The 27,999-nt window shown below is 41.3% G+C and overlaps 1 protein-coding gene across 1 annotated transcript in view; it reads right to left on the bottom strand.

The window, feature by feature from the left end:
- XKR4 (XK related 4) overlaps window positions 1–26,819 on the bottom strand; it is an 88,218-nt gene extending 61,399 nt beyond the window's left edge. The window contains exon 1 of the mRNA XM_075085028.1: window positions 26,624–26,819. Within this exon, the coding sequence (XP_074941129.1) occupies window positions 26,624–26,747 (124 nt within the window). The 5' untranslated portion in view covers window positions 26,748–26,819. The remainder of the gene's footprint in view (window positions 1–26,623) is intronic.
- Between the last annotated feature and the right edge of the window lie 1,180 nt (window positions 26,820–27,999).

The raw sequence follows: 27,999 nt of genomic DNA, 5'->3' as shown, positions 1-27,999 counted from the left end.
TTTTTGTAGTATCCGGACCGTTAGATGACAGCGCAAGATTAAAAGAAAAAAAAAAAAAAGACTACTTTAATCAGAGCTTTGTGAAGTGTGTTAATTATCTACAGGGGACAAGATGCTACCATGAAAGACTGTGGCTTAAACTCCCTTTTCTGAGACTCTGGAGCTTGCATTTGTTCCGAGTGAGCAGCACGTTGGGTAGGGACTCTGGGGTAAACCTAGAGTGGATGTGTTTTGTGATCAGTGGACTGTGTAATGAAATACTGATGCAATATATTTCCTCTTTTTTTTTCCTGTAGGGAAGTACCTTTGGAATTGGATGTAGCTACATTTGATATTATAAAGAATTTAAAGCTGGTAATAAACATGTGCATATCTTTTCCTAAAAAACAGGTATGAATTTTGATGCACTGACTATTTATTATGCGTGGAGTTGTTTTTTTCCAAGCAATATAACAAATCTGCCTTGCTATGCTTTCTTTTAGCAGTTTGAAACCTTATTATATGCACACCATATATTAGCAGCCACAGCAAGAAAGCTAAAGAAGCCAGTGGGTATGAGCAAAGCAGCCCAACCCCTGCAAGCCTACATGACTACTCCTTTGCTATAGCCTCCTGCTCATTCTTTGTAGCCAGTTGCATTCAGTTTGCCCTTCACCCATCTGTACCATGGGTTTCCGGTAGTATACTTGCTATCACAGATGTGAGGGACAAAGTTTGACCTGAATTCCCATTTGTTTTTTTCAGCTTCATAAACTCTAGATTATATGCCCTGAGGCATCTACTCAACCCTTCGCCGTTCTGACGAAAGCCACCAGAGCACTTCCGAGTCTCTCCTGCAAGGGCAAGCCTGATGGTCCCCAGCGTCTCATTCACGTAGGTGCCTCAAATGCCAGAGCCTATGCTTGAACTGCTAGAGTCATCCTCTCCTTCCCTCCCTCCTTCACGCTCTTCAGAGCAAACAGCTACTCCAGCACACAACTCCAGCGTGCAACTTCTCAGCGCCGTGGATGTTAGCGAGGACCCGGGCCACCATCCCGCAGGGGGTCCAACAAAAGCACTGCTCCCGCTAAGGGCACCTCCCTAAAAACGCGTTTGCAGGATGCTTACAGCTGCGTGACCTGGAGCTGGGGCTGTGCAAGCGAAGCAGGGCCAGCCCGGGCCGAGGACGGTGGGCCACTGGCACCCCCGTGGCAGCCTTCCTCCCGGCGGCTCCGGGCGAGCCGGGCTCTCGCTAGGTGGCACTGCGGTGCTGCGGTGGGGGAGCTGCCGCCGAGCGGCCCAAGCACCGGGACGTTTCCGCGCCTGCTCTCCCTTAGAAGTTCGTCTGAATGAAGCCTAAGCAAGCTCTGAAGGATATTCCGTAAATTTTGACAGCGAAAGAAAAATGGGATCTGCCAGCTGAACAGTTCTGTTCCCTCTCTCTACAGTGAATAAAGCAGCGAGGAGGATTTTTCTGGGCTGTTTTTTATAGCAGGTGCGTGGAGGCTGCTGGTTTCTCTCATAAAAGTCTGTGTAGCCTGTAGGAGTGGCAAATGACTCTTCACAGCTCAGCTGCATTAATTTTGAATTGTACAGCAGAGTTATACCAATGTCTTTTAGGAGATCCTTGTGCTCACAAATACCTCGCATCTTTCAAAATTCCTCAAGATAGATCTGATCTGCCACGAAGACCTTGTTCTAGCCTCTGTAGAAACTTCCCTCCCAGACCGAACAGGCATGTACGGCAGTTGACAAACTACAGCATCCCTGATGCAATGGGGAGAGGCTGGGATTTCTTGATTCCACACACGACTGAGCCAGCAGAACACAAACTGTTCACTAGATCATGTCCGAGAAGCTGCATGAAAGACAGGCTTGGAAAAGGTGAAATTCCATTTTAACTGCAGAGGAATCGCCTTTGGCTAAAATGAGGCACAGGGATACTAAGTAAACAACGGTGCCAAAGGCGATACCAGCCCTTTCGCATTCCACTTCTCAAAAGCGAAGAAGTAAACATGCTGTATTAGCAAGGCTTTGAGCCTGGATATCCGAAGGTAGCATTAAACCCTCGGATGAATTATAAATTAATGCACTGTTCAAGCATTAGAAAAATATATGGGATTAATTGCAAATGTGACCTGGGATCCTTAGCCTAGAAGCACCCCTCAGCTTAATGAAACTTCTGGAGAAGGCTTTGTTGTGATAAGTAAGAGGCACTCTCTGTGTACGATGAGTAAACAGCTCAATAGTAGAGGTGGATCATATCCTGACTGAAAAAGATTTCATTTCTATTGACCTATTTGGCAAAGACCATGAAAAGATGTTTTTAAATCCATAGTGCACAGGAAATTTAACTGCCATTATGGTATCTTTTGAGGATGTTCCACACAATTATGGGTCTTCTTTTGAAGGAATATAAAGCACCGCTCCCAAGAAAACTTCTAATATTAGGATGATGACTTAGTATTTACACAAACATGCACGCAGATATATGTGTTTGTGTGGTAGTATGTCTGTGATTTAAATCTGACTTTTTAAGGAGTTCAGTCAGGGTAGAGACATATTCTGAACTAACGTAGGAGGGACAAAAGGTCTTTGGAAGACGTATGGTCATTTCACACAAGTGAGTTGACAGGGAGTTTCTGGAAGGAGTGGTCGCAGTTGTGATAGGGAAACAGTGTTGTGCTTCCTCACCACAAGACAGATTTTAGCAGATCCTAGAAAGGTCTCTAGGCTGTTTCCTAAACTCTGCTTACTTATCAATCAGAGCTGTCACATCTGTTTAGATGAGTTTTTAAATAAGCTCTCATTCTGTAGTCACCTCAATAAATGGCTAAAGAAAGCAATCCTGGGCAACCTTTACAAATGTGTTTCTCTCTACAGCTTTTGTATAATTGTCATCCTAATCAATACCCGAGTAATCGAAATCCTCCAAGATCAAAGCTGTGACCTTCTGACTGCCCTCTTTCCTGATCTACTTTCTCTAACTCCTGTAGAGGATAGCAACATCCAGAGTCAGATGATTGGCTTTGTTGTCCTAAACACTAACCAGTTGCTTTGACGGTGTCAGCCAAAATATATCCCCTCCTTACAAGCTCAATAGCATCCTTTCATTTTCTGCTTCTGAATTCTAGATATCATTTTACACATTAAAAAAAAATAAATCTACTGGTGTTTCTACATGCAAGATGAAATTACATTTTTTTGATAATTTGAGCATACTTTTTAGGCTTAATAGCTACTTTTACAATTTTGAGAAAAATAAAATCCTGTTGCTACCCATCCTGTCTCATTTCTTACCTAGTTTTGCTTCTCCTGGGAGTGAAATCCAGCCACAAGGTGAGCAGTGATAAACTTCAGGTGAACTGAATGACTCTGTAAGTTTTTTTATACTATTCCAATGTATTTGGGTGCAATTAGATTATTTTAAAAGCCTGATACTAATAGTTACAGTAATTGTATTTTATTCTCAACATAATATAATAGAAAATTTTGAATTATGTAGTTCATTAACAAATCATCATGAAACTATTATAAAACCAAGGTTTTCTGCATGCATATTTTTTCAAATGTTCAAGACTCTGTAGTTTACAGGAGAAAAATATCCTCAGTCTCAAGGACTTGAGATTTAAGACTTCAATTTTGTAATGGGAGCCAGATCCCTGACTCCACCTGGATCGTCAGTGAAATCAGCAGGTCTGTATGGTGTAGGAGTCTACACAAATCCCATTTCCAGACTCAGTATACACTCATAGTGAAACTCTAAAAACATGGTATTAGACACTGGTGGCTTGGATAGACTAAAGGGATATAGTAGTAATGAACATTTTGGCATATATTTTAAAGGTTTGGTTGTTTGGTTTTTTTTAAACAGAAATTTAATAATTTTTTTTAAAAAAAAAACAAACTTGCGTGGCTTTTATAATGCATTTCAGTGCATATAGGAGGGTGGTAGCCTTGGGGATGTTTTTCATGCATTAGGAAAACCAAAAATAAAGCATGTTACCACTAAAAAAAATTTAGTGCATCACATCTAGTACTAGGGGAGCATGTAGGACTGTGACAGGCTCTGTATATTAAACATTTCCATGGATTTCCATTTTGCAACAGGACAGCTGTAGAGGTATCATAACATAGGACTGACTCGTATTCAACAATCTGCTCTTGAAGATAAGAAACATTTCATTTAGATTTTTTGAAGTCTTAAAAGAATTAGCTTTGTACAAATTTTATCTTAGAATTCTGTAGTTTGCACTTGATGAGTTATTTTTTCTAAGCTATTCATAAGTCTTAAATGTTGAAAATTTTCCACTCAGTTTGGGGTATTAAGCAGATTGCTAGTCATCAGAACTTTCTTTTCCAAGACCAGTCTTAAGTGTGCTTTTTTCCTCCTTTGTCTTTAATTTATTCTTGGTAGTTGAAAAAACAGATCTTTTGATTAATCAGCTTGAAGCTGCTGAAGTAAGGGAAGTTAGGCCTCTCCTTTCAGAATTAATGAAGGGTTTTTCCCTTGTGTCACTTGCATAATCGCTCACAGTAACAACAATATCTATCCAAAACATAAAAGATTCAGCAAGCAAAACTAGCTAGACATAATCCGGGCTCCCTGGCACCATGTACCTTCAATTTACTGATTATTTCTATCCAATATACTTCAGAAACAACTTCACAGCTCAGTCCTCCTTGGCTCTATTAGCCTCTTTTTTTTTTTTTTTTCCAATATGAAATCACTCTAAAGGTAAGAAATCATGCTAGCTGCTAGATACTATCTGTTAATTGCTCCTGCAGATAACGAGCACCCTAAGGGGCAAAAAAGGTTACAAGGCCTGTAGAGACACATCAGAAATACATAATTTATGCTTCTTCCAGCAGTTAACGTTGCAATGTTTCTGTGTGCACAGTCTATATTACGCTGTTCAGCCTCCAGCTTTTCAGGCATTTTGTTTTTGGATGGTTCACCATTAAACAAACTAGTGAAACCTCCAAAAACCTCCTTAGGGCTTTTTGCTCCTGAATCCTCTTCTGTCATATGCCTCAATTATTTGACAGTGAAGGAATTTCCATTTTCCCACTCTTTGCTCCTCTCCTCTCTTCCCCTCTTGCAGTCCAAAATAAGTGCCAAGTGAAGAAAAGTGTTTAAAATAATTAACTTGGCATCTTGTACAGCTCGATTGCAAAGCAGGAATTATCAGTGCAAATGAGCAAAGCCTGTAGGACCTTTGATATAACTGTTGTTTTGTTTATGCTGACAAAGTATGATGTTTGCATTTTGTTATTCAATTGTTATTAAGATTTTTGAGACAGTGAAGATATGTCTTCAGTATACAAGAGGCCTTTATAACTATCAGAACAAGAATTGTAAAGTGTAGTGCAAGACCTGCACGTCATGTCTGACTGTGAGAACCATTTAAAGCAGGCTCTGCAAATGGGCCAGATATTTCATATTCCAGCCCTAGAAAAACAGTTTCCTTATGCATGCCCCTTCGATACAGTGTTTGCAATACAGGCACTTGCAATCAAGAGGCCTCTGTACTTATCTCCTTTGCCCCAACAGTTCTCTGAAGCAGCTGGTGGATGCTGGTGGTGCCTGTGTTGGTCTACTCAAATGATCTCGCTGATGAGATCTCATGGATCTTCTGATTCACTGAATTCAGATTGTGTCTGCCGGTATGAATTAGATAAACCAGTTGTATGAGGATACTCCCAAGGTATCATATTGGAGCATTTTCTGTGCAAGGCTGCAATCTTGATCTTTTGGCAGGTGGAACAAGCTGTTCCTTCCTCGGAGAGCAGCACTTTGTAATTTTTAAGGGCAGCCTAGATATTACAACTCACTGTATGACTTGTAGCACTATTAAGTCACAAACATTTGCAGTGTCTCTCATTGCTGCAGGTTTGACACCCAACTGCCACAAGTTGAACCATAACTTTTTGAAGCGCAGCATCCTATTTTCATTCTAAACTAACTTTTAGCTTAGTCCTGGGTGATAATGCAGGAAAACTTTTCATTGTGGAGGAATTAAAAATTTCTCAGATTCTAAAGCAACGCAAACTCCTGACACGTGCACAGGAGCCACGTGAAAGCTCCACAAATTTTTCAAGCAGCTCTCTTGCAGCGAAAGATATAGAAAAAGTGAATGTGTGTCCATGTCCCTTGATTTTAACCATCTTAAAGTCAGACACTGAAACTAAATTAATCACTGGGGCTCCATTTCTAGTCCATAGAGAGAAGTGAGCATATCTATAGTGTAAGTCATCTTACCTATATTAGCTGCCCCTCAAGAAAGAACACATGTCCTTCAGGTGCCTCCCTCTCTTAATTGCCTATAAGAGTAGCTTAAACAGGACATCTAACTTTTACACAGAACTACAGTTCGGTGAGATTAATTCCACCCTTAACATACAGTTTCCTTAATATCATCTTCACAGTTCAGCAAGGTATTTAAATACATGCTCAGCTTTCCACAGCTGAATAACTCTAATCACATGGACTGGCTTAAGTATCTTGTTACACCAAGACTTGATGATTTCTTGAACTGAACGCTTAACACTCTGCGTGGCTGCCTCTATTAGGCTCCAGGCTGCTTGTTTATGACACTAATTCTCTTTAGCTTTCTTGAGCAGTAGTGTCAGTATTTCAGAGGGCAAATGGAAAAAAAACTGTTCTAATTTCTTGGTATTTTCAAAGGAAATACATGTCACCATTTACTGCCATGCTCTGTGCTACATGTCTGACTAAGAGTTTGAATTATTTTTGCTTTCCTTTGCCTAAACCTTTTCCATTTATTTATTCTCTGCTGTTATTTACTGAGCCTGTTTTATCTAACTCTATTAAGTGTTCTGGGACACAGATGGTATGAAATGCTCCACACATAATAAAGACTCATTGTTCAGGCAGCTCCCGTGGCAGTTGATGGTAGAGATTACAGTACTGGGCCATAAATTGTATCAGCATTGTGTAAGCAGGATATTGTTGACACTTGATGTTCCCAATTAAAAAAAAATACAAAAAGCCTTGTCAGTTTTTTGAGCAGCTTCCAATGATTTCCTCACATGAGAATCTACGGAACACGTACACACAGTTGACATCTCTCCATTTGGTGTAATGCTGATTTCAGGCAAACTTCCTCTACAACTGGCTAAGAAATATCTAGTTTAAGTTTTTCTCTCTTTTTGACCTAAATATATACGTTCTTGCATAAAACTTGCATTGATGACAAGAAGAATTGGATATCCAAAGCAGTAGCTATAGGAAGTTGTGGATCTGAAACCAATGGAAAACCAAGTTCCCATCCAAGTAGAGAGCAGAAAGGAAATATTGCTAAAACAAGCTTATTGGAGATAGCTTGAATTCTGGCAGAAAACAAAACAAGCCAAAACAAATGTCAGCTCATTTAATGTACAAGTCAGAAGAAGAACCTGAGCCAGATGATCAATGATGTTTCAGAGCATTGGCATATTCCACCAGAATCCATCTAAAATGATCACTCACAGCAACCCTGTGACAGTGGATGATATCTGAGAAGCGTAATTCAAAATCACTGAGCTGAACCTGAGCCAAAACCAGAGCAAACCATTGTTTATCAACAACCAAAGCTGAACCCAAACCACTAGCGTGGAATCTTTGCAGAATCCCCTTGTACCCTCCCCAGCGTCGGATGCCCATGCTGGGGGCCCAGTACCACAGGGCTTGCTCAAACAGCCCCAGCGCAGTGAGGGCGCAGCCTGCTCCTGAGTGATGAGAGGCTGGCTGTCCTGCAGGACGCAGATCCGCTTGCAGTGCTCATCGAGGCTCACAGGAGTATTGCCGCTGACGTACGCGGTAGGAGAGACTTTTTGCAATACCTGCAGTTCTTACAACAGGAGATTCACTGGGGGGTCAGCTGGAGGTGACCTGCATGGATGGGACCCCCGTGGACAATGCTAAGCAGGGGTGAAGGCTATGCTTCTGCAGGTGGCTGTGAGGGCTGGGTACAGCTCATGGTGCCAGTGTTACAATTGTTCTAGAAAGCTATCTTTTCTGAAAGAAAAGATGTGGGCCATGTGCTTTTCTTCAGCATAATGTTGCAGAGGGACTCTGTCCCACAATGTCTCACAATGGCTTTGAGTGAAGCTTGCATAGGGATGAGGATTAAAATGTACGTTAAATTTTGGTGGGTCAGTTATGTGCCTGCACTCTGCTGACCAGTTACCTTTATCTGTTCTCCTCTTTCTTCCCCTATCAGAACAGCACATTTCTGCTATTTTAGACCCAGCTTTTCAGTATTCCTGGGTTATAGCACTTCATGGCAGCAAGAAGGTATAATTTTAGCATATCTTAGTTTTTATGCCATGTTCTCTCGATCTGCCTCCTTACCTCCTTTTGTTCTTTTTCTCTTAAGCAGAAAGGCAACAGAAAGCAGGCACTGAAGAAAATGAATACTGCTCCCTGACAACAAAATCTAGAGCCAACTGTTGCAGTCAGTTTTAATTTGCATTCCCTGGTGAAACCCTGAAGCTTACTGGGACATAGAAACACACAGGCTAGAGCAATTTATGATCATGCACATAACTACTGCTTTTTTACTTCTTTTTCCTTGCGATTGTTTAAAGGAAATGTTAGCAGAAATGCAGACTTCTGCCAAACCTATATAGCTTTTAGGACATCCATGTGCTGGGTGAACTCTCAGTCCTGAGTGAGGAGAGGTGGGCACGTTTCTTGTGCCCCAGCTGGAGAACAATACAGATCCAGTGCCTGTTTGCCTAGAAATCTCTCATCTTGGTCCTGAGTCCCTCCACACATAAAACCAGGAACCACTCTGGGCAATTTGCCTGTTCTTGCCTCACTTTGGACACAGTTAGATGATGTACTGCTAATTTTTGTTGATTATTGTTTTGCATTTTGTAGCTTAGTATTGTTTCATTAGTTTCTTTGTGTTTCATTGCAGGAGAGTGAGTTTAGTGACCCAAATACATCCCTTCTCATCCGACACCTGACATTCCTTTAACTATTGGTAGAGACCATGATAAAAACACACTGTGAGTTGTACCATTACAGCCTTTGTAATGGCTTTAGGGGGCTGAACATATTTTAATGATTGCATACAAAGCCTCTCAGCAGCTAAAGCATCTGTTTTTGGCAACAGAAATACTGGTTGAGAGTGTCACCTCCCTTTTCTTAAAAATTTATGACATTGCCTTTAAAACTAGCACCTTCTGCAAATGACAGGGAAGGAAAAGTGTATTTGGGAGGGGGAACAGAGGGAAGGATAGGAAGGAGAAGGAAATAGGATCTGTCACTGTGAATTAATAAGCCAGAGTATGAACGTTTGGGCAGTAGTGCTTAACTGGAACCAGCATCAAATAGTCACTGCAAAAAACTAATAAACACTTTAGCACTCACCGGTGAGGTGCTAATGAATTCGTATGTATGTTTTTGTGTTATGGGGGAAGCAATCAAAAACTAAATATTAGTTAGTTAATTAATACTATCCTTAAGGAAAGATTTTGTTCCTCTTGGCCATCTCATCAGGCAGCAAAAACGTAGACACACTTATAAGGAAGTTCACCGTCTGATGGGCATGAGATATTTCAATAAGAGAACAAAAACAAAAGGAAACCTAATTGTGTTCCAGACAACCTTATTATTTGAAAGAAATATATATATTCAGAATCCAGTAATGATTTTATGATGCTTATTAGTGGAGTCAAGAAAGCATTATAAGTTGTAAAATATGTTGTGACTGCACTATTCTTAGTCACAAGACTACAAGATATTAATGATTTCACAGGATATCATAAAAAGACTCACAAATATTTTCATGGGTTTCAACATTATGTTTTCAGTTTTTTAATGGGGCAAGGTGTCGTTTGGGTCAACTGGTATTTAGACAATTGCTCTGTAGCCATAACATACTTACAAACATATAACCGTGAACTTTCTTTAAAGTTACAAATGCTTACCCATTTGAAAAGCTGATTATCTACTTATGTGCTTAACTATGGATCCTTTTTCTTGACTTTAGATACCTGATTTTTAAAGTGTTTGTCAAAGTAACAGGTTATTTGTGTGTTTACAGGAAGAAACCAAAATAGCATCCCAAAGACTTGATCTAAAAGTCTGGTGTTCTCTTCATTACATTCCAGCTTTCCTCAGACTTCGGATCTTGATCTTCTCTCCTTCCAGACTTGGCAGTGGAGACATTTGGCAAAGTTTTCTATACTGTTCTTGGGACCAGGAATTGGTAGCTGAGAACCATCTTCCTACAGTCTTGCCACCAGGGCTATTTAATTCCATGGCAGGTATGGCTCATATGTAGAATAAATGTGTGAATTCTCTAACTGGAATTATCTCTCACTTGAGGACTTTGTTCTCCAAATTACTCATGTTAAGATATTTATCTAACCACCTTCTACAATACCTTTCGATTTTACGTTTAATTTCCATATATGCAGTGATCTGCCTCTTCTGTTTTAAGGCTGCATAAAGAACTCTCTATCTAGTTAGCATCAAATCTGGAAATCGGTTCACAGTGTGTATAGATATCAAGACTGTCAAAACAGGAGATATTTTTAAGTGTCTGATCTTCCTAAATTGTTCTGCAGAGCCAGTTTAAATACTTCTGAATGTATAATCTGAAAGACTTGCTCTTGGTGACTGTTCCCTGTTTGTGAAACCTCAAGCAGGAGAAAAAAAGCCCATTATGCAGAAGGGTTCCCCAAGCGTAGTAACAGAAGAACATAAGACAAGTCAGCTGCACTGGACTTGCAGGCCAGCTATTTCATTTGTGTTGGTGATAACAACCAGTGCAAGACACTTCACTGAAAGGTAGAAGAAATTCTACAATAAACAGTTCAGGAATATCCTGCCATGAAGAAAAGGGCTTTTTCTGCCTCAGGAAACAGAACTCTGAAAGATACAAGCATGTTAATACCTCCAGAATGGCTGGGTTGTAAGCATTTGCGGTTAGAATTCTGAATATTATTGTTGTCACCGTTATTATTAATAATTATTTTCTTCAATCCTTGGTCACCCTTACCAGTTGCTTGGCCTCAGTGATACTTTATGACAAAGGGATACCTTATAGAGGCTAATGGTTTAAAACCAGCAGTTCCTCAACACACAATTTTGACTTTGCCACTGTTCAATTTACTAGTCCTTTAGCTTTCATATTAGGTGAAGCATGACCGATGTGCTTTCCTAGAGATCACTTGCAGCTCTGTACATTTTATCCAGCTGATCTTTTCAGAAGAGCTTTTTTCAAAGCTCTGTCCGTTCTTGTTGCCTTGCTTGCATCTCAGCTTCAGAAACAAATGCAGGACCCTATATGTGGGGAAGCAGATTTTGCTACCTGCCTACGTTTAAGCTTTTCCAGACTGGGAAGCCCTTCATACGAAGATGAACTGGGATCCCTTTTTAGATTGCTCTGGTTCTTGGGCCATGTCCTTGTTCTAGCCTCAGCTAAAAGTGAGTTTTTACAGCTGCTTGAAGTCATTGAGAATTGAAATTTAGAAGTGAAGTGCTGACACCACCTTCCCCATTACAGCATTTAACTGCTTCTGTCATACTGCAATCAGCCCTGTATTGTAAGCGTCTGTGTTGTGAGCCTCTCTGATCTAAACATTTGTTAGCTTAAAATATCAATTCAATTGCAATCCATTATGCCCTGCTCAGAAAACCCATCTGGCTCCAAAGGCTGCTGCCACACAATGTGCTGCTGCTGCGAAGCCGAAGGCCTGATTCTGCCCGTGCTTGCACTGCTCTACATCTCAAGGAACAGCACTGAAGTAGCTGAAAGTGAACCACTCAGAGCAGGTGTGGGGAATGAGTCAGCCAGGTGTACGGCTACGTCATGCACTCTTTCCAAGTTGTTTTCCCAGTTTTGCTGATAACCTCATTATCAAGGAAGTGAAATTCAAGGTCTGAAAAAAGCCCATCAAAACCAGAAAACACCTTTGGATTTTTTCTCAAGGAGATGATTGTAACCCTATTTTGTTCCTGCCGAATCACCATTGAAGACACTTTCAGGCATTTCTGAGACAGCTCTTTAAAACAAAACTGACTCCATAGGTGTGGAAAGTAAAATAATGATTTTTAAAGGAAATGCCAAGAAAAAGATATAAAATATCCATCACCTAGAAGTATCACCTTTTACTGCAAATGATTTTAGTGTCTATTGTGCTTGCAGGTGAAAATGCCCGATTAAAAACCTCTAGATGAGAGTCCTGGACTCATGGCATCCCTATGATATCTGCTGGAACTACAGTAGGTCTGAAGAAAAGACACGGGAAGCCATTTTCATTTTACTGTTGCCTTGGGCTCACATTGCATGCTTTCTGCCTTCTGCTGAGCAAAACCAGCAAAGACCCCAGTTACCTAGGAAAGCAGTTATGTTTTGTGCTATATATAAGTAATAAAGATGACAAGCTGCTATGAGCACCCAGAGAGTAAATGCTACCATGCCGTTTAGGGTCAGGATCAAGAAGATCACCAGAGCTGAATTTTTTATGGCTTTGGGGCATCTTACTTATTAAGCTTCATCACCAACAGTGACTAACCTAGGAGTTAAAAACGAGCTCTGAATGCCTTTCGGTGGCATGAGAGACCTGGGAAAGATCCAATTTACTAGATGGTGCACAAACAGCTCTTTCCTATCTATCCACCTTTCCAGTGATAATGAACCACTCAATACATTTTTCCACAGAGCAGGAAAGAGAATATGAGAACACCAAAGGCACTCGTTAAAACATGAAAACAGCCTGAAGTTGCATAAGCTTTCCGAGGGCTTTGATGCAGGGGTGGCAACAGATGGCTGAAGGAGGGATACACCCCGTCGTTTGCTTGCCCCTGTGATGGGGACGACAGCATGGCTCACGAAGCAGCCCTTGAGCTACCGCAGATTTTAGCACAGCATAAAACAGTAAGCTGAGATGGGGGTTAGTTTATTTAATTTCACAGACTGAAAACTGCAGTGAATCAGGAGGATTTTCATGAGTCATTCAGTTGTCCCCTCTGCCGGGGACATGGCAGCAGCCTTGCTCAAAGCAATACGGCAGCTGGCATAAGGGGCTTGCTGCTGCTGATCTCTGCCAGAGGTGAGTCCTGAAAGCCCGGCAGCCCCAGCGCCCAGCACCTGCAGGGTGCTCCCGATCAGTCCCTCAGCCACCCTCTGATCCTGCCACAGAGTTGCTGGGTCCTGCTGGTGACACTGGGTGGGTGCTTCGGGAGAGTGCCTCTGCCAGAGCTCCTGCAAAACCCTGCGACAGTCCCACATGGCTGCTGGAGGGTGACAGGGAGGACTATTTGTGGCTGTGCCAGGAAAGCCACACGGAGAGAGGATTCAATTCACGCTTTCATCTCAATTATGTGAGAATGGAAGAATTCCTCTGCACCTTGAAATGTCCACAGGGTGGGAAAGAGCATGCAGACGCAGTGTCTACTATGTCTATTAAATGTAACAGACTGGGATCAATAGTGATTCAGTAGGCTCATATCATGGGATTCTTCCTGCCCAGGCTATTTAACTCACAAAAGCACACTGGCCACCCATGCACAAACGATATGCTAAATGCCCCAGTCAAAAGTAAAACTAGAAAGGCTCTCTTCAGCTGTAACACAAAAGCCATTAATGATTTGTTTTTAAATTGTATTCATTATATACAGAGAACAGAATATGGTTTACCACCTTATTAACTGATGCACTGCAAGAAATAACACCCACAGACAAACAAAAAAAAAAGAAGAAATTGAAATTTATTTTCATTATAATTTAGTTAGGGAAACCAAAAACTAATAAAATACATTTAATAGGTTTGTATCCCCATTAGGTTAGATAGACTGTCAAGCTTAACACAAAAGAGCCATTTAATATCTTTTTGTAAAACAATGGTCCTGCAAACCCCAGCCCAGTGAATAGTCTTTATTCATGAAAGCAATTCCACTGACTCCAGTGAGAAGGTGCCCACAGGGGTGACCCCACCCTATGCCAGACTGGACCTTTCGTTTTAGTCTCACTGTAGCGCTGGCTATTCATTGACACTTGCAAAACTCTGAGCACAAAGCAAGAATGCAATGGGTTTTGTTTATATTTGCAGTTTGATACTCACCTAGTGTATGCACAACAAAAAATTACTAATACTTATAAAATAATTTATAGATGCTAATTTCCTTGGTGATTTCATCATCTGTAGTATATCCTGTATACAACTAAGCTTGAACTTCATGCAAGTCACATTTTAAAACAGGCAGTCCCGCTTTGACCTGCAACTTTCACCTAAAATCACTCTCAACAGGAAGGATGACTTTTCTGGTAAGTTTTGGCAAAAGAAGTAATTTTGCAGATAGGCCAAAATGTGCAAGATGAATAAGGGAAAAGATATATCATCCACTAACAAAGAAAATGGCTGAGAAAATTTCAGATCTATGTACCTGGAGTAAAGCTGGATGTGTACGTTGGCTTCCTGACTGAAGCATTAAAGGCCACTGCACGATGAAGAATTCGCATTAATTCTTACGTTTGCAGTATTTTGAGGTCTTTGAGTAAGACACAATCACGACTGAAATTTCTCACTGCTATATTAGACACAAGAAAGCTTTTTCTGTGCCAAGCATGCATCACTTTTTTCCCACCCCTGAACAAAAGTACCAGTCATAGAAAACACAGTAACCCAAAATGAAACCAGGAATTTGTTCTTTGGCAAATCTGCTTTTAGCACAACAAAAAGGGAGCAGAAGGATATGCCACTAACTTTCTGACATTCCCCAACAGATGAAATTCAGTGTGTAGGCAATATATCACGCTTGCAGAAACTAAATGCACTACTTAGTGTCTCGGGCTGTCTTTATCACTATGTGTATGTTCACAGCTTTGTGAAACCACTATTAAATTTAAAAACCTGTTGATAACCTGAAAGCAATTTTGGTTCTTTCGCCCCTCCCCAACAGTAAGGTATTTCTCTTCACAATACTTCCAGGCTTGTACAGATCTTAAAGCCTGGAGCCATCAGAGAGGAGCAGCTGATGCGCTGGAGGGCAGGGCTGCCCCACAGAGGGATCTCAGCAGGGTGAGAGGAGCTGCAGAAAGACTTACAAAGGCAAAGGAAAACTCTTGCATGTCCATATCATTTTGGGCCCCCAGTACAGGAAGGACTTTGACAAACTGGAGCAAGGCCAGTGGAGGGCCACTGAGATGGTTAGGGGCTGGAGCACACAGCATACAAGCTGGGTCTTGTATAGCCTGAAGAAAGGGCTGATAGAGAGGGATGTGAAGCAAGGGGAGAGATCGAATTGGTATTTTCTCCTACCTAAAGGGAATTATAGTGAAACCTCAGATAAACTTTTCTTAGAGGTGTACAGTGAAAGGACAAGAGGCAACCATCACAAATCACAGAAAAAGAAGTTCTGATTTGCTCTAATAAAAGAAATTTTCACCAGGGTGGTTCACCCAAAGAGGCTGTGGGGTCTTCATCCACAGAAGGAGACAAAACTCAGAGACATGGCCCTGAGGGACCTGATCTATCTTTGAACACGTGCCGAATTCCAGCAGGGTTTGGACCAGTTGATCTCCTGAAGACCCTCCAGCCTAACTTATTCTTTGATTCTGTGACAAGTTAAGAAATTATATCTATCAGTCTGTATGAGTTGGAAATGCACTCACAGGTGAGATTATCAGCTTGGTACTGGGACAAGCTGCATCAAAAAGTCTTGTGAAACCATTCTTGAATCTTATTCATATGCAAACAGAAGTTCATAAAGACACAATGCTTTTCTTTGAGACTGGCATAATACTTTTGAGGTGTTACAAATATGTGCCTAAAGTTGGGCTCACATATGTAAATATATGACAAGAGTTTTCAAAATTTAGTGAAGGAGGCACCCACCTAACATCTTGGGAATCATCTGATTTATTAAGGCCTTTCAATAGGATTTTGAAGCTTAACTGGAGACATCTTTATCTGCCAATGTAGCTACAATATCTAACATGGCCAGAAGAAAGACAACAAAAAGAGTAGCAGTAAAATGTATACTAAATCTTCCTAATACTGTTTTTAATGACTTTTTTTCCATTAAAATGACACATGCAGATTTCATGCTGGTATGTTATGAAACCTTACTGCCATTCATTCAGAATGACCTGCATAGTATATTCATTTTTCCTGTGATTTAGTGAGTGATAAAAAATGGGCAATAAGTGGCCAAGCTCCACAGACAATATTTTTTGCATTGGATCACAAACTCATATTATATGTCTATATAGTGCTGTGTCTTCCTGTGGTCTTTTTATGACTGGTTAATGGGAACTAAACAAGGATAAAAATACCAGCATAAACTCAGTAAAAAAGTGAGTCACCAGAACATTTTATTTGGGAGAAAATGTTGGAGGCAGTTCCACTCTTGTTCCTGATGTTGCTAGAGGAATTAGGTTTTTTAACTGCACTTACACAGAAAGAAGAAAAATGCTCATTAATATCTTCTCTGGCTGACTTTCAGAGGTTGAGGTCCTGTACACTGAGTTTGTTATGGATGCGCTAAGAATCAACACCATCACTCTGCCAACCCCTTATCTTCTTGACAGTACCTGCCACATTTCATACATTGTCTTTTTTATGTTTACAGGTTCTATTGACGTATCATACCTACAGATAGCTGACTGGACAGGGACAGGACATCTGGAAATGCAGGAAATAAAGTCATGGGTGCAGGCTACAAACAGAACTACAGGGTTACAGAAACATCATGGAGTCATCCTCAGTCACTCCCTGCGCTTAGGTACTGAAAGGTTGCTGGCATTCAGAAAAGATGGAAATAATGGTAAAAGAGGCATGAGTGAATGGAATGATAGACTGATATTTCAGAAAGGGACCCCCAATAAAACAGATTCTGTTTGCATACAAAATTAATTTGTGGAAAGATGGTGGGTAGTTGTTAGAGTCTGGTGTAGAATTCCAGAGTTAAATTTGGGTATGGATAGAGATGTTCAAACTGTCATTATAGGGAGAAATTCTGCAGAGAATCGTCTCGTTATGGCAGACTCCGATTTCTCAGATATAGAGTGAAGAACAAATGCTACTAAAAGGCAGCCCAGATATTCCGGAGTGTGACAACTGACAGATTTTCTGACAGAACGCAGAGAGGCTTCTTTCTAAACTTAGTTACAGAAAGTATTGAGGTTGTTATAGGACAGCTGATTGTAAAAAATAGCATAGAATCACATGAATCTTGGTTTAATTTAAATAAAATGGAGGGATAAACAAAAATAGATCTGTTAGTAAGTCTGTCTATCAGAATTTTAAAGAAATGAGTGAAGGCAGCAGAAATTAATTGTTCGGAGACTTCTCTGTGGAGGAGACTTGGATTTTCTTTAACGCAAAACAGAGAATTTCTGGAGCTTTTAAACCTTGCAAAGCAAAAAACTTCTGGAAGAAGCCTCAAAACCTAGCTGTATGCAAACCCACCTCAGAAATAGTGCCTAGATATGAATGGAAAAAGACTGATCAGTAGTAAAGGCTGTGCCTTATAGGTCATTTTTCAATAAGGGCTCTTGAAACAAGGTCGTAAAGACAGCGCCAGCTGATAGGAAATGAGAACAGAAAGGAATTCTGCATTACTGTTGATGGAAGAAAAACCCAAAGCTCCTTGTTTTCACCAAGTGCAACCAGAAAATCTCTGTTTCAGGATTAAAAAAAAGCTGGTGTATGAAATCCTGCTGCTGGTAAGAAGCATCTTAAGTCTCTCCACTCAGAACTGCTGCCACATGACTGGAAAAGAGATAATCTGGTGCATTTCACAAGTACCTGGTTAAAACAGGACTACAATGTAGGCTTTGATACAATACAAAGCTTTAGAGCAGCTTTTAAAGCAAAAACTAATGGAAAATGAAAGTAAACTTAAAAGATGAAAAATAACAGATATCTGCAAAAAAAGTGGATCATTAAGAGAGCCACAGAGTCTAAGCTAACTTGGTATCTTTCTTTTATAACCCCTTTCTCATGAAATAAAATGTGGCAGATCTAATCTATCAAAACTTTGTCAGAGTGGTGATTACCACGCTAACAGGAAAGTACCAGTGAAGCTTAAGAAGATGGGGATTAGTAGAAGATAGCTAAGGCAGGTAAAGGAAGTAGTTAAAGAAAGATACTGCAGGATTATGTTGAAATGCTACTGAAAAACTCTTGGGCTGGAGTAGGGTTACTATTACTTTTTAAAGTACTGATTACTCTTGGAAACAATCTTATCTGAATATTTCTTTTAATGGCCTTAGTTTTAAAAAGTAATATACTAATAAGGCTTTGGGAGACATTATCAATGTAGAAAAGGAGAGTGATGTGTGGAAAAAATCAGGCTAGAAAAGCAGAAACAAGATGAAATGTCATTACATGCATTTAGTTGCTAATAATTTTTTTTAATGTAATTGAAGCTGCATCAGAGTGACATGACCCCAGAAGAGCCTGTGTGTTTTAAAGTATCATGAAATAACTAAGGTTAACTAGTGCCATGCCTGAGTCGAAGGCGAATTACAATTCTAGATCATACCTAGTGAGATCATAGATCATAGAATGTCCTGAGTTGGAAGAAACCCACAAGGATCATCGAGTCCAACTCCTGTCCTTGCACAGGACAACCCCAAATTCACACCACATCTCTGAGGGTGTTGCCCAAGTGCTTCTTGAATAGCATCAGGCTTGTCACTGTGACTGCCTCCCTGGGGAGCCTGTCCCAGCGCTCCACCACCCTCTGGGTGAAGAGCCTTTTCCTAATATCCAACCTAAACCTCCCCTGGCACATCTTCCTGCCATTCCCCTGGGTCCTATTACCATCTCCCATGGAGATAATGCCATGAGAAATGTGACAGGTCTGGAGAAATGTAATCTGGAGTACTCTAGAGTCTCGGTCATCTATGTTCACCAAAGGTAAATTCAGACTGGAACTGATGAAAGGGAAGTCTATGAAGGTAATCAAGAAAATGCAGAACATCTCATGAGATGAAAGAATGAGCAGCAGTAGGGATGATTCTTACTTTCGCATCGAAGTGTCTCTTATTCCCCAACCCCACTTCTCTACCACAATAGTCCCACTGGGCAGGGGAGAGCAGTGCAATGCCTTGTCTGGAAGGATGCATATTTGGACTGACTGGTGGCTTATGCCTAACAAAAAGAATAACGGTTGAAGTCTGCCTGCTTTTCCCTTTAGTGGAGACTCTCATTTGTCTCTTTTTCCTCTAACTGGGCTGCTTTTTTCAAAATATTTAAAGAAACATAATTATCTCTGAGATGTTGGTTGTTCTTTTATATTTGATTGAAATAGTGCAATGGATCAGAAGTTCTTAAAAGTCAAGACTGAAGACCAGAAATGGACTATATAATCACATAAACCTCATTTCCTTAGGGAACAAGTGTAAAAACAGGGACAGCACAAGAATAAATAGGGACAGACTGCTGATGAAATTAAAAATGCAGGGCAGCAGCAGCAGGTCTCTATCAATCAAAGAATTAAACTTCAAACTGGTGTATTAGATACAAAGGGTATAACTAGTTTTAAGATTGTAATCAGGTTATGAAATGGATTATATGACATGATCGCCTTCAGGAAGTCCTCTCCTATCCTATCACAAAACAAGGGTGTGCTAATATGATGGCTCTATCCTAATGAGTGCAAGATAACATTTTAAGATTTGCAAAGGGGCCTATAAATGTTTAAAAGTCATTTGCAGAAGACACATTTACTCCATAGTATATCATATTTGTTCATCCTTGTCACTGAAAATCTGTTTTGCCAAGTTGCAGGCAGAATCTGTAACTATTGCTTGCTCTGCTTTTCTTTCTCTCTGGAAAGGCTGGGCGCTGGACCTCAGTGGTGCAGAACCTTGACAGCGCAGAGAAAAGCAGTGGCAGCTTGCCCAGAACTCAAGTGTTGCACCTTATTTCCATACAAATATACATTGAACTGTATAAGATTTTACATCAGAATTCCTTTTTTTTTTATTATTTAAAGAGCACTGCAAATGTAGGCAGCACTTTACAGAGCAATCCAAAATTGCTGTGAAGGTCACAAAAAAAAAAAAACCAAAAAAAACCCATGCAAAAGCATAGCATTGTCCTCAAAAAAATTGTAAAGACTTAAATTGAATTTCAGTTTATTGTGCTGATATGAAAAGAGTATGAATTCCTGATGCACGAGGATGAGCTTTGCCAGAGGATTTTTTAATGAACTAGCTAACACATAATTTCCTTCTGCCAGATAAAGTTAGGACCTATCAGCCATGTCATAAACGGCTAGCAAGGCTCTGAACTTCTTGTTCAGCTCAGGCAGTAACAGCAATTTGTTTGGAGTAGAAGGACTGGAGAGCGATGCTTGGTAGCACAGTGAACTTTTGTACGCTGGCTGCGGTGTCAGCATATGAACAGCACAGGAATTTCCAACAGAGCTGGAAGAAAATGGGAAAATGGTTGGCCAGGGAGATTTCATGGAAATGCACTTTCAGCAGGATCCAGCAGCTTTATGGGAGTGTGGTGACTTCAATGAAACTTGATGAATTTATAAATTGTTCTGAACTTCTCATTTTGCTTCTGCACTACTGTCAGTCTATATTAAGAACTTCAGTTATATGATCTAAACTTTGATTAGACTTTGATTAAACTTTGATAGAGACTTTGATTAACACTACTGTATAGAGAAGCCAGAACAAACCCCCCAGGGGCTTATGAAGAAAAAAATGTCAAGTGCTGACTAGCCAGCATAAGATGCAGTAAACAGAAATGAGAAGCTAATCTATAATTTAACCAATGTGTTAATTAATACAGCATAAATAATGAAATCTGTGGTAAATCCAGGGAGTAATCTTGTCTTTCTGCTCATCTAGGAGCAGCTAGAACACGATGCCCTTGAGTAAGACAACAGTAACTGTATGCTAATGGATAGAAGTCTCTTACCAATCAGATGATCAGCAGAACTTTTTGCTTGCTGGTGTTTACTATTTTTAGGATGGGAAGTCTTTTGAAAATCAAATGGCACAGTGGGAAAATTGAAGGAAGTAAAAGGAGAGTGCCAAGGGATGACTGCCAGTGTGCGGGCATGATTCCAAAATGAGGTGCCACAGAAAGGGACAACCCTGACCTTCCCTACCCACCCTGGTGCTGTGTCGACCCTGTCTCCCCAGGGATGGCACTACCAGTTCTGTGACACCCCCTGACCCAGGGAGTCCAACTGGATCCAGCTGAGACTCAACCAAGTTAGCAATGGGGAAATAAAATTGTCTGAGGAACCCAGTGTGCAACCATGGGAATGCCAGCAATGTGATGCAAACACGCAGCTTGGGTGAGGTGCTGGCAGGACTTTCCATGATTAAATCAAAGATTTTCAGGGGCAGCCTGGAGGTAGGTTGGCTTCAAGTGATTCATAGAATCATAGAATCATAGAATGTCCTGAGTTGGAAGGGACGCACAGGATCATCAAGTCTAGCTCCTGCCCTTGCACAGGACAACCCAAAATTTACACCATATCACTGAGGGCATTGTCCAAGTGCTTCTTGAATAGCATCAGGCTTGTCACTGTGACTGCCTCCCTGGGGACCCTGTTCCAGTGCTCCACCACCCTCTGGGTGAAGAGCCTTTTCCTAATATCTAACCTAAACCTCCCCTGGCACATCTTCCTGCCATTCCCTTGGGTTCTGTCATTGGTCACCAGAGAGAAGAGATCAGCGCCTGTCCCTCCTCCTGCCCTTGTGAGGAAGCTGCAGACCACAATGAGGTCTCCCCTCAGTCTCCTCTTCTCCAGGCTGAATAAACCAAGTGACTTTAGCTGCTCCTCATGTGGTTTCACCTCTAAACCCTTCACCAACTTCGCAGCCCTTCTCTGGACACTCTCTAATAGCTTTATATCCTTCATATACTGTGGTGCCCGAACCTGCACACAGTACTCGGAGGTGAGGCCGCACCAGTGCAGAGCGGAGTGGGACAATCACCTCCCTTGACCAGCTGCAATGCAGGGCTTGATGCACCCCAGGGCACAGTTGGCCTCTTGGCTGCCAGGGCACACTGTTGGCTCATGTTCAACTTGCCATCAACCAGATCCCCCAGGTCCCTCTCTGCAGAGCTGCTCTCCAGCCTCTCGTTCCCCAGTCTGTATGTACACACAGGGTTGCCGTGCCCCAGGTGTAAAATCCAGCACTTGCCCTTGTTAAACTTCATACTGTTGGTGACTGCCCGGCTCTCCAGTCTGCCCAGATCACTCTGCAGGCCCTCTCTGCCCTCGAGAGTGTCAACAGCTCCTCCCAGTTTTGTGTCATCAGCAAACTTAATCAATATCCCTTCCAGTCCTGCATCCAATTCATTTATGAAGAGATTAAAGAGTACTGGCCCCAAGATGGATCCCTGCGGAACCCTTCTAGTGACTGGCTGCCAGCCCAACATAACCCCATTTACTATAACCCTTTGAGCCCAACCCATCAGCCAATTGCTCACGCACTGCATTACGTGTTTATCCAGCTGTGGGCTGGACATTTTGTCCAGGAGGATACTGTGAGCGACAGTACTGAAAGCTTTACTGAAATCCAAAAAGATCACATTGACTGGCTTCCCTTGGTCATCTAGGTGGGTAGAACACCTTGGTCAGCTAGGCTATTGTGGAATAATCCCCCTGAGCCAATTTGCCAGTCCAGGTCTGTCTATCACTTTGTCAGTCCTAAGACCTGTTGAGACAGAAGAGCAAATGTAGTGAGATGTGGCCATTATGCTGGAGACTCATCAAGGAAGAGTCTTGTAGCCTTTAGACTGATCTTACTGATTAGGTGAATCTGCAGTTTATTGTGGAAGTGTTTGTTTTTATAGCAAAGACCCTGAAACTACTGCTTATTTACTAAATGGCTTGAAGGCTGGAGGCATTTTTAAGTTAATTACTTGCAGCCTTCTGAATTCATTGGGATAACCCAAACACTTTCAACTCTGGTATTTCGGTTCCCTGTAACTTGGAGGTAGGTCCACTGTAGGACTTTGTGCCCAGCCCTGGGAGCAGAACTGAAAACACAGGGTGAAGGGCCTAGGTCCACAGGGATTTTAAGGAGGTTGGTGTATGCAGGCTGGCTCCGAGATGAGGTAGCCCACCCTGGCCTCCAGGCTATTGCTGTTAGACTGATTCTGGTAGCTGAACTAGCTCACCTATAGACAGTTCAGACACTTCTGACTTATGCAAACAGATGATGCAGGATGAGCAGCAGTTGTTTCAGTGGACTTTCTGCCATTGCTCCCCCCACATGCAGAGCTGCCCCATGCCTCATGCAGTTCCCACCTAGAATAGGGCTGCTGAAGCTAGTGACTCCCACTATGAAGCTGCTTAGGACATGACTTTTCTACAGAGTAACTAAGAGACAGGAGAAAAAAACAAATAAACAAAAGCAATGCAGTTTGGAGGTGCAGCTGGCTCAGCAGAGAAGTTGCTGTGGGAGTGCTGCAGTCAGAGTACATGAAGAGAAAGGAAGGGAAACAGAATCCTGTGAGGAAAAGACTGAGGAACTACTTATTTTCAAGGTACATCTGTCTTCTAGACAGATACCTTTCTAGATATCTCTTCAAACTCAAAGGAACCACCTGGGTGGAAAAGGTGGAGGTAATAGGGGGGTTAGCACAGCTCCAGCTTAGTCCAGCATCATACTGAAGTTGTTTGTCTTCTTGAGGAATTAGCAATGAGAGATCATCAGCTTCCCCCATAAGCCGTTTCACTCCTTCCACTCTGGGAGGGACTTGGTTGCTGTTGTAGGCAGAATAATAAAGATCATTGCCTCTAATTGTTCCAGTTTTCATGAAATCTTAAAGAAGAAACAGTTTTTTAGATAATAGTTTTGATACTGTTTTATCAATACTCATATTTCTCTGGGTGCCAACGCAGAAGAGCAATGCCACTCCATAATGACTGTCTATGGCTTCCCACATAAGCAATGTTCTGCTGCAGCAGTCACGGTACAGTGGTCCACAATCCGTGCTAGAAGTTTACATCCCAGTTTTTTACTTCATGCTTGGGGACCTCAGGTAAGTGCTAAAGGATCCTTGTGGTGCATCATCTGGGCTTTTCAAGTGGCCCTCACTGCAGCGTACGGAAGACTGAGAGGGAAGGTTTTGCACATGTTGTGCAACATTTTTCTTGATCTTCATGGATGTATGTACATGCCTGCATGTATTTCTTACCTTGATTAGCAGAGCTTAAGGACCGAAATAAAAAATAATCCACACCTAGCCAACACCCGTTCCAAACAGAGAATCTTCAGTCACACCAACAGCATTCTCCTGTTATTTTGGTCCATTTGCAATGGAAAATACACAATTTCATAAATAAAATATTTAACAGTTCTTCTTGTGGTCATTAATTGCTTGATATTAGAAATACCCTGCTTCTAGGCGAGGACATTTCCAGTATCATTCATTTCCTTTGCCAGATTTGTGGTTTGTGATGGAAGTATAAGAACGTGGACTAGCGATGGCACTTATCAATTGCCATGATAACTTTGTCCTGCAGGACAGAGGCCTTAAAGAACAATAATAAAAACCAAGTAGCATTCTCTAAACATAGAAAATCAATCAAACACTCTGTTTATTGATCCATGTTAGAAATCTCTATAACAGGCTCAGTGAGTGGACAGGTAGCTGAAGCATATACCTTATGGCTAGGCCTTTTAAAACACCCAGTTGTAGCATGATGCCACTGAGAGAAATTATGCTCTCCTTATGCAGCCTCACAGCAAATCTACCATCCTATAGTGAAATCATTATGCTTAACATTTCTTTAAAATAGGAGAGAGAACAGAAAAAGGTTTTTCACAGCTGGCAATGTACTAAAACATATTAGCTTTCATCAGGAGATTATAATGGTACTACTGTTTAAGAAAATGCTACAACCTTGTTTAATTTTCTTAGGTTTTTTAAATGGAGCCTTGGAAGATGGAAGAAAATGGGGGAAGAGAGGATAAGTAAATATTTTCAGCCTTCTCAGCTGAAATCCATAATTAGAGTTTTATTCCTTTCTGGTTTCTGATACATAGATTTCACAGAGCTGATTGCAGGCTTCATGAACCATCTTTGCCTTTTAAATTGAAGCATTTCAGGTTTTCTCTAATTAACAACCACTTGCAGAGTACATCACAGGCTTAGTGCCTACTCACCAGCCAGGTTTCTCATAGACAGATCTGTTATTGCACTAAAATGAGGGCAAGAACTCTTCTGTATTAATAGTTTATGAAGATAGCTAAATTACAGCTGACCATACAGTATTCTGGCTATGTTCTTCTCCTAAGCCCCTCTCTGGAGTCTCTTTTTCTGGGGAGACAAAGCTTCTTGAAGTGATATGTTTTCCTGAATTATAATAGTTTGGACTGGTTGGTGTGGGGCAGCATAATTTTGAGAAATAGCTCTAGGAAGTGGTTAGGCAACCTTCCTTGTACAGGGCACCAACTAATTAAAATAGAAACTTTGTCCTTCTTTTCCCCTTACAGTCACAGAGTTTTAGATATAAAGAAACAAAACCAAAAAACACAGGAAGCAGAACAGCTGTTATTAGACATCAGTTCAAAGGGGAGGTAAAGGAAAAGCCTCTGATTTATCCAGAGAAAACTGCCCAGGATCAAGGCCTTCACACAGTTACCCACTTTGTTCTCGGTCCTTTTTCACACCCTCAGTCTCACTGCATGTTACTCATAATAAGCTAACTAGACCCACAGCTTCTTGGAGCAAAGTGCTGTCACATTTTTATCTCATACAGTGGCAAGCACACGAGTTGTTTCTTAAAAACAAATGGCAAAAATGTTGCATTTCCTTCCTCCCTCTGCCCCTCCTCCCTTCACTCCTCACGGCCTCATGACGTTTGTGTCACTTTCTGGATCCCAAGTTCTCATTCACCTCATTCCCTTGCTAATAATTTCTGCCCAGGTGCAGCCATAAGGCAAAACAATGGTGCAATACGAAAGGAAAGCTGTCAGGTAGCCAAAAGTAGCATCAAAAAAAAAGCAGTAGAGAAGGAAATATTCTTATATCTGTATTACTGACTGATAAAACCCTATGGAAGGACATATACATGCATTTACCATTTTAAAGAAGTAATCATGCTTGCTGAAAGCGTCAACCTCAGAAGGAACCTAGAGCTTGAATGAATTAGTATTGTTCTAATGCTCAGGAGATGACCTGTATTATTTCAGATAAACAAGGCCGAGAACTGATGGACATGTAATCCAGCGACACTGGCATTTTCTTCACGGAATAGCTGTTTTCTGCTATGCCATTTTCTGTTTTGCATAATACCATATGAACCTCATTACTGCAGTTTGGAGGGTTTTGAACATTCACAGAAAGAAGCATAGGGAGAAGAGCAATAGTTTGATTGATGCAATTTTCACATTGGCCCAGTGGATAATCAGAAGAGCTCTTCTATTACAAGGACATGCAGAAAGCAAAACATTATAAATCCTACCTACAACCCAGGGCCAATAAGACAGGCTAAAAAAACTCCAACAACACAGGCTTTCTTGACACAGTCATTGTTAACAGCTTAATAGCAGCTAGCAGGCAAGATCTGCTCTTATGCCAGAAGCACAGGCACACAGCAGTTTGAAAGAAGGATAAATATATATGTATAGAGACTACATCTTCCTAAAATAATAAAAAACAAATAGATTAAATGAACCCCTACCTTGGAGAGCCTGGAGTGTACGAGTCTGTACAACAATACAGAGCTGCAGGACCAGCTGTGGTGCACTTTCCAGAAACGTGGCTAGCAAATGCAGCATACTCACATCTGCATACTCATACACCATTTTCCAATAAAACCGCCATCTGTCATTCTCTCCACTCCGTCGGCTCCGGATACCCAAGTATATTGTGTGGAAATACCTAGAAATAAAAGAGAGCAGTTATAGAAATGCAGAACAGTATTTTACAGGTAACACTTCTGCTTGAAAATAACCAACAGTTTTTCAATGTACTTCAAAAGAACTAACATTTATTTAAAAGGATTATTGTATTGCAATTTATAATAGTTGACGTGATAAGACTAAACTAAACTGAAGTCAAGTCTTGCCTTCATAAAACCATTTTAAAAGCTTAGCATTGTCTTATATGTTGAATAGCATTCCTTTCAAGGACCCAGTTTTCTGAATTGAAATATAAGGGCAATGTGTTGATTATATGGCCTCCCTCAGAGTTTTTTCAAATAATGGGGGGATAAAAGCTGATTCTGCAATGGTGTCTACTCAGAACCTGCAGAGAACTGATCTCCTTTCTGCCTGACTCTATGTGGATTTGGAAGACCACCTGCACTGCAAGCCTGCGGTGGTCTCAGCCTGAGGCCTTGCTAGGGATAAGCTCATTGTCCTGCTTTTCCACCCATCTAATGCACTAAATATCATATTTCAGCTACTGCCAAATACATAGTACTTTTTCTCATAGTTTGATTATTTTAGGAGGAGGGAAGATGGAGCTGTGAGTTCCTATTTTAGGAGGAGTGGAGATCTGGCTGTGGGTTCCCTTGGTGACTAGAAGTGACTCACTACGATAGCTCCTGTGCAGCAGGAGCCCAAAAGGCTGCTGCTGCTAGCAGTAGTAACCAGTAGATGAGCGAAGTAATGGTCAGAAAGCATGTGTCAGCTCTGGTGACCTGTGCAAGCAGGGGATAAAACACCTGGTGACCAGCCAATTAAATAGATTTCAGTGGGTGCAGGAGCAATGAGTGGTTTTAGAAAGCAAGGGATGTCTTCTGATGGCCAAGCCACCTGGCTGCTGTGATGCTTTTCATGACCCTTGCAGAGCTTGCAGTGGTCTCCCATGACACACCTGTGTCACAGCACAATGACCTCTCTGGGTGGCCTTTGATCTGCTTTATTATTCTGATCTGGACTCTGTTACTCTGTGTCAAAAAGTCGAGTCTTCCACCCTGCTCCTACAATTTTAGTTCAAAACTAATTAAGGCTTGCTAAAAAAACAGTCTCACTTAATGAAAAATTCTGAAGATTAAGATATTGTCTTGCATCAGGGTGCCTTGCATCCTACCAGAGTGCCCTGATGGGCTTC

This window comes from Phalacrocorax aristotelis, chromosome 2 (genome assembly GCF_949628215.1).
Source record: "Phalacrocorax aristotelis chromosome 2, bGulAri2.1, whole genome shotgun sequence".
Taxonomy (NCBI): domain Eukaryota; kingdom Metazoa; phylum Chordata; class Aves; order Suliformes; family Phalacrocoracidae; genus Phalacrocorax; species Phalacrocorax aristotelis.
Note: the sequence above shows the minus strand (reverse complement) of the source record. Positions and strands in the feature narration are given on the sequence as shown.